At 43.4% G+C, this 16955-nt stretch overlaps 1 protein-coding gene across 3 annotated transcripts; it reads left to right on the top strand.

The window, feature by feature from the left end:
- The first annotated feature begins 365 nt into the window (after positions 1-365).
- LOC106564860 (heterogeneous nuclear ribonucleoprotein Q) lies at positions 366-8625 on the top strand. Of its 3 annotated transcripts, none has more exons than XM_014131370.2 (12): positions 366-640; positions 2069-2228; positions 2967-3085; positions 3506-3613; positions 3740-3853; positions 4098-4274; positions 4383-4518; positions 5291-5496; positions 5708-5857; positions 5956-6077; positions 6271-6635; positions 7311-8625. In XM_014131370.2, the coding sequence occupies exons 2-12, from the start codon at positions 2081-2083 to the stop codon at positions 7334-7336; spliced, it is 1671 nt and encodes a 556-aa protein (XP_013986845.1). In that variant the 5' UTR covers positions 366-640; positions 2069-2080; the 3' UTR covers positions 7337-8625. The 3 variants fall into 3 exon arrangements, with proteins under 3 accessions (XP_013986845.1, XP_013986924.1, XP_013987065.1); XM_014131449.2 differs by having other exon boundaries at positions 6271-6608; XM_014131590.2 differs by lacking the exon at positions 2069-2228 and having other exon boundaries at positions 494-640.
- The last annotated feature ends 8330 nt before the right edge of the window (positions 8626-16955 follow it).

Consider the following 16955-nt stretch of genomic DNA (forward strand, 5'->3'; position numbering starts at 1 on the left):
TTGTATTAAACTGAATCCAAAGTGTTGGGGCATATGCCAGCTCGTTTGCTGGCAGCCCTGCTGTGTTGATAGATGGAAATGGCCACATAATGCTACAAATGAAGAAACTATCTCGACATTTTTAGTTAGTATGTCAATGTTTAGACAGTAGCTATCGATGTTATAAAAAATCGTGGCGGGAATGGCCTTCCATATAAAACCTTGATCATCTGCCACTCCACTAGGCAAGCCCGTGCATGGGTGTCTAAGAAACCCCATCGATGAGACAACTCGCGGCGTGAACGGGTCGTCACTAGTTACCACTGCCACAAAGTCGTAAACCCCGCCTTGTTCTATAATTTATCTTCTTAACATGTTATCTTGAACCTAAACCCAGTGCTAACCGGATGTCTAACCCTAACCTTAAATTAAAGCCAAAAATATTTTTTTGTTTTAATTCATGTTTACGAAAGCCTTTTTTTTTACTTTGTGGCTGTGGTAACTAGTGGAAACCGCGTGAACGTGGCAGCCATTTTACATCCTCAAGAGTGAATGAGTGGAGCCGGACCAGTGCCGGGAGTTTAACACTTTTTCCTCTTTTAATTCTCACATTTTCCTTCCGAAACAATCAACACCATACAAGTTGGTGATCCATCGGCAGGTATGATGAATACTACTAACTGGTCACGTGATCATAGTACAATGTATAGCTAAAGTCTGTGGGCTTGTGGTGTTTCAAACAATGTGGAAACTGGTGGTTGGGACGGGTTTTACAGACCGGCTTTTTGAAAATGGACTCTCCCTATGTGGCGGCACGTTGACAAACCACGAAGCTAGCTAGCATACTACAAGAAGGCCTCTGTTAAACCAAATATGCTGGTAACATCAACCTATGAAATTCGAGGCAAATTATGTCAACCAGCAAGTTACATATAAACTATCATGGTTTTAATGTTGCTAGATAGCGAATTTAGCCAAGTGAGCTAATTCTGACAGATCAGGAATGACACATGTTCATTGTCACGGGCTAGTTAGCTAACCCAGCCAGCCAAGGAGCTATCAGCAACGCGTGAGCGTGCAAACTTCAAGAGGATTGCCTTCTGCCATAGTTTTCATGCAACTCGTGAGCTAGTTCTTTAACTAACCAATGTTGGCTAATAAAACATTTCATATCATCCCGCCAACGTAGCAAACTGGCATGCATAGCTACTAAGGTGTGTTATTGCGAGTTGACAGCGTGAGGACTATCATTAGCTAGCTAGTACCGCATGCTATTATTTAGCTAACGTTGGTTGGCTAGCTAACGTTAAGTTGTTGGGCTATATACAGTATTTGGATACCGTTAGGCCACAATGCTAGCTATGCGTTATTGGTTGATATAGGTAACTACTTAGCAACCCAGCTAAATGGATTAGTTAGATATTGGCTGCAATGAAGACTTGGCATGAACTGAAATAACGGGAGTTCAATTTGACTTACATTTACGCTCGCTAAGTTTGCTTACTAGTTAATACAGTGTCAGTGGCTTGAGACAACGTATCAAACATTTGTTATAACCATTGTTAATAGTTAGTCGACCACGTAGTATACTCCTGTACACATGCTTGTTGACCGGCTTGCTAGCTACCGGAAACTGGTGGTAGTTACTCTCTGCGGAAGGAACACGTGTATCAACTATAACGTTAGTTAGCTAGTGCTGAAGTCAGCAATCAGACTAATTTCTTATTTAGCAATCAGGCCAAGCCCTTGTAAATGTTAGCTAGCGTGTTGTGCAAATGTGTTCTTCAAACCCAGTCAAAGGCGGGAAATATGTAATTGCGTGTACACACATTTGACCATGTAGCCTAGCTGTCCTCACAAATGGAAATTAAATTAACGTATTCAGTTATAAATACCAATGATTTTTAAGTGTCAGCATTATCAAATTTGATAGACATGCAAAATCAAATATTGTAATTAAAATGTGACCTGATTACACTGTAAGGGACCACATGGACCCACGTGTGCCTGTTGCACATGACATCCCCCAAAAGCTCTCAACAGCCTTGCACTTGACCCAGCATTAATTTGGCTCATTACATTTGCACAGATTTCTGGAGACATGGCCACAGAACATATTAATGGAAATGGTCCAGAAGAACCAATGGATACCACTGCTGCAGTTACCCATTCTGAACACTTCCAGACTTTATTAGAAGCTGGTTTACCACAGAAAGTTGCTGAAAAACTAGATGAAATTTACATAGCAGGTAAGGCACATTGAATACCCAGCATATTTGTATACATAATTTTAATTTTTGCTATTGCATGTGCTGTCATGTATTACATTACATTTTGAATGTGGGAATTGGGATCCTCAAGCAACTTTTTGTGGTTTCCTACCAAAATGGGTACTGCAGTGTTATGAAAAAAGAGAATTTAGACACCACCAATATCGGTGTGAAATAAATGTCATGTCTACATTTCCATTGTCTTAGAGGTGCATCTGGGCAGAGACCACTGGCGACACGGCCAGTGTTGTGTTTAAGAATTCAAGTATATCAGCACAGATGAGCGGCGAGTTAGGCCACTGTTCGGCGGAGGTCTCTCTGTACAGTCTCAGGCAGAGAATTCAGCCAGATGGGCGCATGCAGGAACAATGGCAGCAGCTGTCGGTGGCTGGGACAGGTGATGGGTCTTCCAAGAGCAGAATGTGGACAAGCTCATTAGGAGCGCACAGTGCAGAGGACTGTTATATCACATCTGTTGTGATTAGTTCTGCAAAGGTTGAAGGCGCTGTTACTCGATGCACTTTGTCAAAAAAAATTCGGACAATATCTGAAGTATGACTGCATTATTGAAATTTAAGAGATCCCCAACGAAGGTATTGCCACAAAAATAAGAACTTTGATACCTCCAAACATGCGTTGTGGCTAGATCCGTTTTGAGAAGATATCCCGTAGTTCTGTTCCTGCTAGTAACGGATGTTTTCTGGTGTTTCTCCTCAGGTTTAGTATCTCACAGTGACTTAGATGATAGAGCGATCGAGGCTCTGAAAGAGTTCAACGAAGAAGGTGCTCTGCAAGTTCTGTTGCAGTTCAAGGACAGCGACCTCTCACATGTCCAGGTATGTATGGAGGGGGACGGCGTAGTAGAAGTTAGGTCAGCTGCATGATTAGTATGAAGATATATGCTCACTACTGTGTCGCTCTGGATAAGATCGTCTGCTAAATGACTCAAATGTAAATGATTAGACTGCACTGTGCGTCTTTAAATTAAATGCTACCATTTCACCTTCTAAAGCAGTGTTTCCCAACCCTGGTCCTTGAGTACCCCCAACAGTACACATTTTTATTGTAACCCTGAAGTAGCACACCTGATTCAACTTCTCAACGAATCATCAAGCCCTGAATGTGCTAAATGAGGTGTGTTTGTCCGGGGCTACAATGAAAATGTGTACTGTTGTGGGTACTTGAGGACCAGGGTTGGGCAACACTGCTATTAAGTATATGTATTGATTATTATTTTTTTTAAATGTACCCAACAGAACAAAAGTGCCTTTCTTTGTGGAGTTATGAAGACATACAGACAGAGGGAGAAACAGGGGACCAAAGTCTCAGACTCCAGCAAAGGACCAGATGAGGCCAAAATCAAAGTACGGTTTTAACAAACATTCTTGATATAAGCGATCATAGAGATTTTATAAAGTTACCATTGTTTTATGATGTGCAGTTGTTCTCTGAAAGGTGTTTGACCTGAATTATGTTATTTAAATGAACAGGCCTTGCTGGAGAGAACTGGCTACACTCTTGACGTGACAACAGGTCAGCGGAAGTATGGAGGCCCCCCTCCGGAGTCGGATCACTCAGGGGCACAGCCCACGATCGGTACAGAGGTATGTCTCTACAATAATTAAATAGTGTTTGATTAGTGTGTAATAATTGTCGTTAGTGTGGATGGTGTTTCCGCATTCTTTGTCCAAATGATGAAATCATGTACTTTTTCCTGGAGTGACTTTGGTTGCACTGATGGTTTACCGCTAAGATCTGACTGGACACACATTAATTCTGTATTTTGGAGATTTATTTTAACAATGATCCTTTCACACCAAGATAACCTCCAATTTGCTTTCATCTCAGATTTTTGTTGGCAAGATCCCCAGAGATCTATTTGAGGATGAGCTGGTACCTCTGTTTGAGAAAGCCGGGCCCATTTGGGACCTGCGTCTGATGATGGATCCACTCAGTGGCCTCAACAGAGGTTACGCCTTTGTCACTTTCTGCACTAAAGAGGCGGCGCAGGAGGCTGTCAAGCTGGTATGAAACACTTGTGGTAAACTTCTCTCCTAACAGAACAGTAGGAATGGAGAATTTAAGCCCGCCTAACCATGACATGTCATGAACTCTCTTACCCTTTCCCCACAGTGTAACAACAATGAAATTCGACCCGGCAAACATATTGGCGTGTGCATCTCCGTGGCCAATAATAGACTGTTCGTTGGTTCCATCCCCAAGAGTAAAACAAAAGATCAGATTGTGGAAGAGTTTGCTAAAGTCACAGGTAAGGTTGAATGATCCTCTGGACATTTTGATGGGCCAGTCATGTTGTCTTTGCAAAAGTGATCGTTTCCTTGGCAGTAACTTTGACAACCGTCTGTAGACGTTGCCTTACGATTACTGAATGCACTAGAGCAGGGCTGCCTAATCCTGGTCCTGGAGGGCCAAAACACCTCTGTTTTTTGTTTCTACCTGGCAGTTAATTGCACTCACCTGGTGTTCCAGGTCTGAATCTGTCCCTGATTAGAAGAGGATGAAAAACAGTGCTTTGGCCCTCCAGGATTGCCATGCCTGCTGTAGTGTGTTAGATTGAATTTTGTCTGTTGAGGGTTGTGAGGTATGCTATGTAAAGCTGGGCTATATTTTGTCATTTAATAGTTAATTCCCAATGTGATGGTTCTGTGTCCAAATGATGAAATGCATATATTCTACCCTGGAGTAACTCTGGTTACGCTGATAGTTTACCGCTAAGATCTGACTGGACACTTAACTGGGCACAAATCAACGGTCTCTCGAGACTGATGTCCAAAGAGAACAGCTGTGTCAAATAAAGGAGACACTAAATGTTTTGAGTAAACCGAAGGGAACATTCCTTGATTGCATAAAGTCTTGAATGTGAAATATTCTGTTCTGGTGCCAACTGTTGTATGTATTTCAGTAAGGTACTCAGAGTACTTGGCATTGCATATGGAGCTAGAGCGAGCTGTCTGGTGAACTGGTCACTGTTCAGATAGGATACCCTTTATGCCTTTCCCCTTCTGCCCCTCTTTCAACAGAGGGTCTTAATGATGTCATACTGTACCATCAGCCAGATGACAAGAAAAAGAACAGAGGCTTTTGCTTCTTGGAATACGAAGACCACAAAACTGCCGCTCAGGCCCGCCGCAGGCTGATGAGTGGCAAGGTCAAGGTGTGGGGGAATGTGGTGACTGTGGAGTGGGCCGACCCCATAGAAGACCCTGATCCTGAAGTCATGGCCAAGGTATGGGGAGCAAAGATAACATGGCTCATTTTGCCTGTGAATAAATTGTGATTTGTTCTTTGTTCTGTCTATCGATAAACTTGTAGAATAACACTGATTTGTGTTGGAGGCTGTTGACCAAGGAGTAAGAATAGAGGTAACCACCCGTGTCTGAGAGAGCCAGAAACAGATTTACGGGATTGATAACCCGCCACTACTTTTCCCCTCCCAGGTGAAAGTGCTGTTTGTCCGGAACCTTGCGAGTACTGTAACGGAGGAAATACTTGAAAAGGCCTTCAGTCAGTTTGGCAAGTTAGAGCGGGTGAAGAAGCTGAAAGACTATGCCTTTATCCACTTTGAGGAGAGAGACGGAGCAGTCAAGGTACAGGCTGGAGTCTTTATATTTCTCTAACGAGAGTATCACGAAATTGTGGTAAAAATTGCACATTTTGAATAGTTATTAAACTTGCATCTTGACAGGCCTTGGCCGACCTGAATGGGAAAGACCTGGAGGGAGAGCACATTGAAATAGTCTTCGCCAAGCCACCTGATCAGAAGAGGAAAGAACGCAAAGCCCAAAGGCAAGCGGCTAAAACACAAATGTAAGCAAACCATTGATTTGCAGTTATTCGAGACCTTCATTATAGTTACATTGTTGGGTGGCCTTTCATCATTGAGTTCTCTTGAGTGATTGAACAGAGAAGTTTAAAACATGATCTAACTAGATAAAATTATCTTGTGTCCTGTATGGTTACTAAACAAGTGCATATCCTCTCGCCTACCCATTCTTCACAGGTATGACGATTACTATTACTACGGCCCACCCCAGATGCCACCTCCCACAAGAGGCAGAGGACGAGGCGGCGGCCGTGGTGGCTATTCCTACCCCCCTGACTACTACGGCTATGACGATTATTACGATTACTATGGCTACGACTACCACAACTACCGGGGCGGCTATGAAGACCCCTACTACGGCTATGAGGACTTCCAATCTCCCGGCCGAGGACGATCCCGAGGCGGAGCCCGTGGTGGTGGTGCCCTATCCTCCCGGGGCCGTGGAGCCGTCACGCCCAGGGGCAGACTAGGGGGTTTCTCCCAGCGAGGAGGAAGCGGCCCTGGATCAAGCAGAGGTGTGCAGGGGACCAAAGGGGCACTGGGTAAATGGGGACTAGCTGTGTTAATGGTCAAAGCAAATCTTTGCTATCAGCTATACGTTAAATGCAAACATACTATTTGGACAGGACTTGAATTACCTTTTTAAACAAATATATATTTTTTTTTACCTGCATTTGTCTTCCTTATTTGGCATAAATTGACCCAGTCCTGCATCCTTTTTTATATATAGAAAGTAAGGAATCAGTCATACAGATGGACTAATTTTTACTTTTGAAAGCTGGGCTAGATGTCCCTCAAATTAAATTGGAAAAATGTTATGTATGCAAATGTATTTAGCTTTATGTCCAAATGATGAAATACTTATATTCTATCCTGGAGTAACTCTGGTTACGCTGATAGTTTACCGCTAAGATCTGATTGGACACTTTGGACATTTTAGGTTATTATATACATGACTAGAAGACTTCCTCAGATTTGTGTCCATTGATGGGCAAGTATGCTTATTCTCAACATTTGAAGGCAACTGCCTTGACTGATGGCACCTTTCAGAGCACCAACTCTGAAAGGTCTGTTCTTCTGCATATTTAGATTAGCATATATGTTGATTTAGATCCGCATATATATATTAGGATTACCCTAAACTAGTATTATATCATGTTAGATGATTGAATGTCATTAGTGATGTTTATATTCTGTCTCTGTTGCTTGGCCAACAGGGAAAAGGGCTCGAGGCCGATCCTGACCTGTCACTATGAAGACTGACCTACTGTGTTGGGTTACACCAGAAGCGGCAACGGATACGGATGGATAAGTCAGCAAAATGGTCCAATATTCCAGCCTTACAGAAGCATCTCCCCCAAACTGCCACCTAAACAATCACCAGATTATTTAGATACACACACACACACCCCCCCCAATGCCATTTTAGATAATTATTGAAGAATTTGCACTTTTTAAGTTTTAGTTTGAAGTGGCTCAAAGGAGCTTGATGCTATTGTATATTTTTGTGCTAATCGGAATTTTTATTGTCGGAATATCCATGTTAATCTTAATCGTTTGATTTGGATGTTTGAAGAGAACATCTGCAGGTTTTGGGTGTAACCACCAGGCATGGATAAGTCAGGCATTCCAGGAAAGTGGTTCTTTTCAGAACTTGTCTTTTAATGGGTTGGTTAACTACCTCAGTACAGAGGATTAAACTACCCTGCCTGTACTGTAAATAGGGAAACTATATTGATGAAAGCAGGGCTTGTTTCCTACAAAATATGCACAAGAGCAGCAGAACAACTGAAAGTACTTAATGTAATATAGTAAATTTGTTGCAGTTCTGACACTGCAAGCAGTCAAACTGGCCATGCAAAATAATTGCATATGATGAGCCTGAACAAGCCCTGCTTTTATCCTATTTTCAACTGAATTAGCTGCCTTGCTTATTCAGATTATTGTAGTTACTGGTTGTATAGTTTGGAAAATGTTACTTTTGTAAAGGCTTGAACATCAACAAAGGCATCAACTGCCTTTGAAAAAGCCCTGCAGTGTCCCTTTGCCACTCCAATGGATAAAAAACAATAGAACATAATTATGTTCAGTACCCCCCCACCCCCATTTAGTGTAAAAGAAATGTCCCAATCATGTGAAATCTTGAACGGTCCCCCTCTAACTCTAAGCCAGCTACTATTTAGTCAAGCCACTTGATTGAAATGAATTTCCATAATGCCCTGAAAGTGAGCATGTGTGCCTGTAGCTTTTTCAGGGGGGTGGGGGATCGTTGTCATAGTGGTCAAAGGGATACTGCAGCTATGATTTGTATTCCATGTATAGCAAAAAGGATACCGAGCTATTCATCCGGTTTTGTACACAGTTAACTCCCTCTCAATAAAATCATTACAACCACCTTTTGAAAAGATGTTAGCAGTTTTAAACCATTGTTGGTGGCCAACAACGTTTTTTGCATTCCTGCAAATAAATTGTTTTATACTGTAAAATGGAGGTGAGTGTAACTTATTTTTGTAATAAAGTTTTTGATTTCTATCTGTGTCTTATGACTTCCTGTTGAACCATCTCAAAGTTATGCACTGATTATAGCATAGAATTGTAACATATCCTTTCTGATTCACACCACAAAGTAAGCACTACTTTCTCAATCCCAGGGATTCTTCAACCAGAGGCACATGTGTACTGTCCTGTGATTTCAATAGAATCATTACATTCATCAGTACTTGGCAGTGACTCACATCGGTTTTGTCGTCAGCCTACTGCAACATGAAATGAGCGTTGTAGAGATTAAAATATGCTTTGCTTTTAGAATAGTGTATCTTCATCGTTATGATAGCAGGTGATATCTACATATAGGCTATAAAAAATAACGGCCAACAATGTAGCGTGATCCCATAATGAACCGGAGGTGACAAGCAAAGATGACTGCTGTTATTCTAATGACGAAAACACATGTTGGGTGTATGATTGATATTCATAAATATAAAGACAGTGACTGCATGGGGAAGCCATTGTTGACACAAGCAAGTCTTCCGCTAAGGGACAGCTCGAAATTTAATGAAGGGGGATGGGTGTTCCAAAATAGGGGTGGGTTGTGTCTTGTTTATTTATTTTTGCTTTGGGGAGGGTTGTCTTTTTTGGGGGCAGCACAGGGGAGGGTAGTGTTTTTTTTCTCTGGTTTAAATTCACTCTTCTGCTCATACTTTACCTATAAAAAATAGCTTGACTTTTGATATTACCATAATACATTTTAAAACTTTTGTGAAGGTTTGGTATGGTGTGGCTATTAAGCTTTAGTTACTGCAGGCCTATGATAGGAAGGCAGTGCGCCCTGGCTCTCCAACTGACTCCGACAGTTGAACCTGAGGTGAGGAAGACTCTTTCAGACCTGACAGAGTTACTCCTGTACAAATATTTTGATTGAAAGTTAACGAATTACCCTCCTGTAAGTCTGTCTGTATAGCAGACGCAGTAGCCATCTGACAAGAAATGCATCTCGGTGTCATAGCATGCCACCGGCATCTTTCTGTCTGGGGTTAGGCTTAAGTTTATCTTCCTTATATATATAAATTAAAATAATATCATTGTGACGACCCTACCACTCTGTCTGCCTAATTATTTCTCTTTGCTCTTGTTTTTCTTAATAGGATGTCGGTGGGCGGAGCCGGGAGGGTCGTCAGCGAAATGGGACACACCTGGGCCCGTGCGTGTCCCGGGGATAAATACACATTTCCCCCATTCTTTGAGGACGTTCCATGCAGACATTGTATATTTGTTTGTGGAATTTTGTGGTTTGTTTGTTTTGGCACCATCTATGCAAACTATGTATATAGTTTACTTTAGTTTATAAATATATTTTTGTTATTCCTTGATATCTGACAGTGTCAGCTATGATAAGGTTAAAATGGCTGTAACAGATTTATGAATTGGTTCCTGAGGCTTACGTCAACGATTTAGAACTATAAAAAAGTCTGATAAACAGACATGTTGAGTTTGCGGGAGAGTTATCTTCAGTTTAAATGCTGGTGTTCCACCTCTGCGGTTATGACTTTCCAGTGGCTGTGTGATCTGATTACGCTAGAGCAATTTAAGGTCACAATCCCTGATCGTATAGCCACGTACATTAAAGATCGAAAAATGTTGACTGTCTCTGAAGCTGCGGTTTTGGCGGATGAGCATGTTTTGACACACAAGTGGCTTTGTAGAGCCCTGTATTCGGAGTGAGTGGGGACGTTCAGAGATTTGGGCCTGGCCCACTGAGACCCTCTGGTTTACGGGCAGAGCTTCATTCATCTAGGGTTGAGCCTGGCTCCTGTGGTAAAGCTTACTTCAGTCAAGTGTCACTACTGTCATTGTTCAGGTCATTGGAAAAACAAATGTCCTGTTCTCAGGGCTAAGGGTAAATTCAGTACTTGCGCTAACGTTAAACCTAAGCCTACAGCATTAGCAGCACCGGTCCCACATCCGTTCACTCCTATCGCTCCGTTTCACCAGCAGTGAAAGTCCCAATTGACCCAGATCGTTTACCTTTCGTTACAGAGGGTTTTCTGTCTCTGTTAAGAAGTGACGATCCTGAGGGACACAGGTACCTCTGAGTCATTTGTGTTAGTCTGTGTTACCCTTCTCTGCTGAGACTGAATCGGGGAATAACTTGGCCTATTGTCTCCACATCTAGTGGTTTCCGCTTAGCTGTCATTTGAACAGATGAGCGCGCGCAGTTTCCCAGAGGTGTTCTCTGCATGCGCGGTGACGCGTTCCATGAGCTGTGGCGACCTGGCCGCTGCACCGGCTAACGTCGTTACAAAGAAATCTGTCAGCATTTTTCCTGTGATCCCGTTATCTGTGCCCCGCTCCGATCTAATCAATGCACAACGGTGACATCCCTTAGAAGAGTCACGTGACTGGCCACTGTTTATTTTGTTTTGTCCTATAGCTCCTGCTTTCTATTTGCTGCTTTCCTTGTTTTCTTCTTTCCTCTTAATTAAAAGGTTGCTTCCTGTGCGCAAAGGTTGCTGAAGTCTGGGGAGGACGAGGTTGGCTGGGCCATGGGGTAGTGTTAACCAGGGCAGTATTTTGTTTGTGTTTATGTTTGGTTGGTGTAGGGTCCTTGGTGGTCCCCGATTTTATGTGGGGGGGTGACAACCCTCCCACTCTGTCTGCTGAATTCTTTCTCTTCGCTCTTTTCCTTAATAGGATGTCAGTGGGCGGAGCCAGGAGGGTCGTCAGCGAAATGGGATACCTGGGCTCGGGTGTGTCCCGGGGATAAATACACCTTTCCCCCATTCATTGAGGAGACTCTCCATGCAGACACACTGCATTTTTGGTTGTGGCTTGTTTGTTTTGGTCCCTCTCAACACCCCTCATTATCACTATGCACACAACCACTCATCTACCCTACTGATTACTGACTACACACACCATTGTTAATTGTATATTGTTTACTTTAGTTAATAAATATATTTTTGTTATTCCTTGATCTCTGCGTTGTCTCCCTTTTTGTTACAGACTACGAGCCAGTTTGTGACAATCATACAGTGGACACCTAAGCCTATAGGTCATTAGAAAAGTAGCCTAAAGCCCCCCCCCAAATAGGTTATAAAGTTTTGCATATGCTACACTGAAACACAAGGAACAGTGAGTATTTTTGTAAGTTGTTATATGCTGTTTTTAAGGACACGTAAATGTGGCTCATTTGGCCAACATCCTGTGTTTATTGATGGTGCTGGCTGTGCCAGGTTGGCTCTGAATGCGTATGGATGTCTGTAAAATTTCTTAAATGTCTGGTAAATTAAAATCTTCCTTGTCATGTCCGGTGCCAAATTTTTCTTAAATAAACTGAAATGATATATAGTTTCAGAATATTCACATGAAAATCTGTCGTCAATTGGATGGGAACTTAGACACCCTAAAGACTCTGGCAAGTGCGCTAGTCCAGTGTCACTTTGATTATGCCTGCACAGCAGCCCCAAACATCTAAAGAATAAGCTAACAGACAAACAAGCTTGTAAGAATAGTACTTAAACTCCAACCTCATACTCATCTGGAGGTTGAGCATTTTTTCCTCTTTGTAATATCTATGTAATTGTATACTGAACAAAAACATAAACAAAACATGTAAAGTGTTGGTCCCATATTTCATGTGCTGAAATAAACGATCTCAGAAATGTTCCATATGCACAAAAAGCTTATTTCTCTAAAATGTTGTGCACACATTTGTTTACATCCCTACTAGTAAGCATGTCTTTGCCAAGATAAACCAAAAGAAATCAACCAAGACCTCAGAAAAAAATTGTTGACCTCCACAAAGTCTACAATTTCCAACGCCTGAAGGTACTACCTAAACCAAAGCCTGAAGGTACCACATTTATCTGTACAAACAATAGTACGCAAGTATAAACACCATGGGACCACGCAGCCGTTATACCGCTCAAGATGGAGACGTGTTTTGTCTCCTAGAGATGAACGTACTTTGGTGCGAAATGTGCAAATCAATCCCAGAACAACAGCAAAGGACCTTGTGAAGATGCTGGAGGAATCAGGTACAAAGGTATCTATATCCACAGTAAAACAAGACCTATATCGACATAACCTGAAAGGCCGCTCAGCAAGGAAGAAGCCACTGCTCCAAAACCGCCATAAAAAATCCAGACTACGGTTTGCAGCTGCACATGGGGACAAAGATTGGACTTTTTTGGAGAAATGTCCTCTGGTCTGATGAAACGAAAAAGAACTGTTTGGCCGTAATGACCATCGTTATGTTTGGAGGAAAAAGGGGGATGCTTGCAAGCTGAAGAACTCCATCCAAACCGTGAAGCCAGGGAGTAGCAGCATCATGTTGTGGGGGTGCATTGGTGCAGGAGGGACTGGTGCATTTCATAAAATAGATGGCATCATGGGGTTGGAAAATTATGTGGATATATTGAAGCAATATCTCAAGACATCAGTCAGGAAGTTAAAGCTTGGTCGCAAATGGGTCTTCCAAATGGACAATGACCCCAAGCATACTTCTAAAGTTGTGGCAAAATGGCTTAAGGACAATGATGTCAAGGTATTGGAGTGGCCATCACAAAGCCCTGACCTCAATCCCATAGAAAATGTGTGGGCAGAACTGAAAAAGCGTGTGCGAGCAAGGAGGCCTACAAACCTGACTCAGTTACACCAGCTCTGTCAGGAGGAGTTGGTCAAAATTCACCCAACTTATTGTGGGAAGCTTGTGGAAGGCTACCCAAAATGTTTGACTCAAGTTAAACAATTTAAAGGCAATGCTACCAAATACTAATTGAGTGTATAATAAATAAATAAATATAAATAAATCCTGAAATAAATCATTCTCTTTACTATTATTCTGACATTTAACATTCTTAAAATATAGTGGTGATCCTAACTGACCTAAGACAGGGAATTTTTATTAGGATTACATGTCAGAAATTGTGAAAAACTGAGTTTAAATGTATTTGGCTAAGGTGTATGTAAACATCCAACTTCAACTGTATGTTACGAATTAGAAAAATGTATGATATGTTACGAATTCTAGCTAGGTGGCTAACATTAGCAAGGCTAAGGGGTTAAGGGTTAGGGTTAAGGTTAGGGGTTAGGGTAGGGTTAGGGGAAGTGTTAGCTAACATGCTAAGTAGTTGTGTAGTAGAGGACCTGTTGGACTGTATATTTTCTTAGCACTATGTGTTTTCTTCCAGGTGCTTGTAAGGGCACAGATGACAGACTGGTAGGATTCCAGTTGAGGTAGTTTAATGACGTTGATTCACATAGAGCAGTAACGGCGCAGCACAGCACAACGTATGGCTTGACAATTGTGTTAATCAAGAGTGGGTGTGGTTCTGAAAAGGGGGAAATTAAATACAATAGTAAATGGCAGGTATAAGCTTAATGCAACCTCCAATTACATAAACTATAAATAAAATGTCTACAATAGGTTATCTGCTGCACAGGGCAATACAATCTAACAACAGGGCTGTGACTTCACTAATGAATGATCAGAAAAGTGCAACTACACAGCACTACTGAGCAGCATCCTCACACAACTGCATGAACTTGAATCTACATCCACAAGGCTCATTGCTAACAAAATACCCACAATCTAAACAGTATAGATCCATAAAACTACAGGGCATATAAGACTAGACATTGAAATGCTAAATGTCTGAAATGAGATGACAGAAACAACAGGGTTAGCAAGCTTACAGTTGCTAGCTCGCGGTAAAACACTAATTAGCTCAACAAAAGAGTGCGTCCAAAACACATGAATAGTAAGAAATATGAACATTTCTGTAGGACACACACTGGCCTTGCCTAACACAAAAAAATCTAACTAAAGGTAATCACAGGTGATGGCTGGAATTTATCACTTGGCTTGTGTACCTTCTCTAGTTACTTCCTTCTCCTCAGTTAAAGATCGCCCAGCATGCTCTGCTCCACATCATGTTGGGCGGAGCTACAGCTCTCTTCTGATGAACTAATATTTACTCTCAATAGTCTTTTGTACAGCTGCCTCCAATTGTGACATCAATTTTCTCCTGAGAAAGGCTAAGGGCTTTTGGGAGGGGTTACGGCAGGCGTACTGTCGTCATCTTCTCTGTCTGGGAGAGCTGGGAGGACCACCAACCGGGCAACACGACGGGTGTATGTTCTGTCCTTGATCTTGACATCGGCAGACCTCACATGACCATCTGCGCTTGGGTGAACTTTAATGACACATCTGATGAGCCAGAGGTCTCTCGGAAGCTGGGTGTCCACCAACATAACCACCATATCCCTTTTGAGGTCGGCAGGGATGGCATGCCGCTTCTGGCTGGATTGCAGGCTGGGTAGATAGTGCCTCATGTAGCCGGACCAGAAGTGATCCGTCAGGATCTGGCAGTGTCTCCATCGACGTCTGCTGAGGAGCTCCATCTCCGGGTACACCACTTGCGGCAGGGATCCGCCTGGCTGCCCCATCAACAGGAGGTTAAGGGTCACGGGGTCCAGGTCTGCGATACTGGAGAACACGTAGCCCAAGGGCTTTGAATTCAGGATACCCTCCACTTCAATTAGGACAGTTCTGAGCACTTCTTCATTCACTGACTGGGCACCCGCTGTAGTGCAGAGGGTGGTCTAAACAGAGCGAATCTCTCTCTCTACTAAACTCCTCCGAAGTGTGGTGCTGCAGGGGGGTTGAAGTGGAAGGCAATCTTCTGTTTTGCAAGCTGCTCTTGCAGGTTGGGAGACAAAGCAGCAAAGGTCTCGCGCAGCTCCTTCTCGCCTCCCCGGAAGTTTGTTCCCTGGTCAGAGAACAGCTCATCCGGCATCCCTCGGCGGGCAATGAATCTTCTAAGGGCCATCAGAAAGGAATCGGCATCGATGTTGGTCAGGAGGTCCAAGTATACACCCTTCATGGTGAGGCAGATCTCTGCAAACACCCTTTCAGGGCCGGGATGGCACAGACGGCTGTCGTAATCTTGGATCAGAAGTCTAGTGGGTGGATGACCAGGATGGAGGATGATGGGATGAACTGTAGCATGTTCTAGATCTTCTGCACAATGTAGTCTACCACCAACTTGGATGAGTTCTCTAGACTCGTCAAGCTTAGGTGACAAAGTAAGTAGGCTACTGCTGGACGGGACAGGCTTATCAGCTTTCAGGAGACGGAGCTCATCTGCAAAACTCTCTTACTGGGCTCTCTTGTAGATGAAGATCAATGCTTTCTGGTAGTCTTTGGCAGTAGGTTCACCACTCTGACCTGCCGCCCCGTGTTGCACTTGCGTAGTGACTACTAGAAGCTCCGTCCAGGTGGTACACTGGCTCACATCTGGATCTTGGAGACCAGCAAGTGGAGTGACACCGTAGAAGGTGGGCTTCTGGAGCTAAGATGTGTACTATTCAGGATGAGTGTTTGGCTAAGCTAGCCACTCGTCTGGAATTTGAAGGAGAAACGATGGTCCTTGGCTCAATCTGTTGGGTACCGCAAGGTCTTTCAGGGTCTTGCCTTTCGTGATGTCATTGCCGACTCTACATATGCACGGAGGTCTGTAAGATCTTGACTCTCTGCCACCTGGGTGCCTACAACATTTTTGAAGCAGCAGGATTCCAATCGCAGCCACAACAGCACGGTTGTCCACAGGGTGGTCTGATCAATCTTCAAGGTCAGCTCTTTCTCTCGCAGCTTAGCAAGCTGGGCTCCAGTGACGGCTACACATAGCTCCAGTCTTGGCATGGAATGTAGTCGCTTAGGAGCAACTCTGGACCTGGCCTTCAGGAATGACAGGTATGTCTTGTTGTGACTGTCTCCAGGTATGCAACAGACCTGTATGCCTTCTCTGACGTGTCGCAGAACACATAGATCTCTCTGGTGACACTCGACTGGTAGACATCTGCAGGTACGTAGCACCTAGGCAGGGTGATGCGTGGCAGATCTGTAGCTCTCCTTCCAAATTGTTCCAAGCCTGGAGTATATCTTGAGGGAGAAGAGGGTCATCCCAGTCCCCATGTTAATCCCAGATCTGCTGGACCAACACTTTGGCTTGGGTGGTGTATGGTAGAAAGAACCAAGTGGGGTCATACTGGCTGACAAGAACCTTGTACACATTCTGCATGGTCAGCACTCCATAGTCCACGGCTCGATGCTTTTAACCCAAGGTATCCGTCCGACTGGCAGTGCCAGCTGAGGCCTAGGGTAGTCTTAGGTGAACCTTCTTTCTCTTGGGCAAACCAATGCTCGAGGTTGTTGATCTGGCCTCCTTCGGTAGGGGGATTGATTCTTGGCATGTTGCTAGCCCACTGGCGTAGCTAGAACCCGCCAGATGCCAGGAGCTCTCGTAGCTTGTCCACTAGCTGTCTGGCTTCTGCTGGTGTTGACACGCTCCGGAGGAAGT

The sequence above is a fragment of the Salmo salar genome, chromosome ssa01, assembly GCF_905237065.1.
Source record: "Salmo salar chromosome ssa01, Ssal_v3.1, whole genome shotgun sequence".
Classification (NCBI taxonomy): domain Eukaryota; kingdom Metazoa; phylum Chordata; class Actinopteri; order Salmoniformes; family Salmonidae; genus Salmo; species Salmo salar.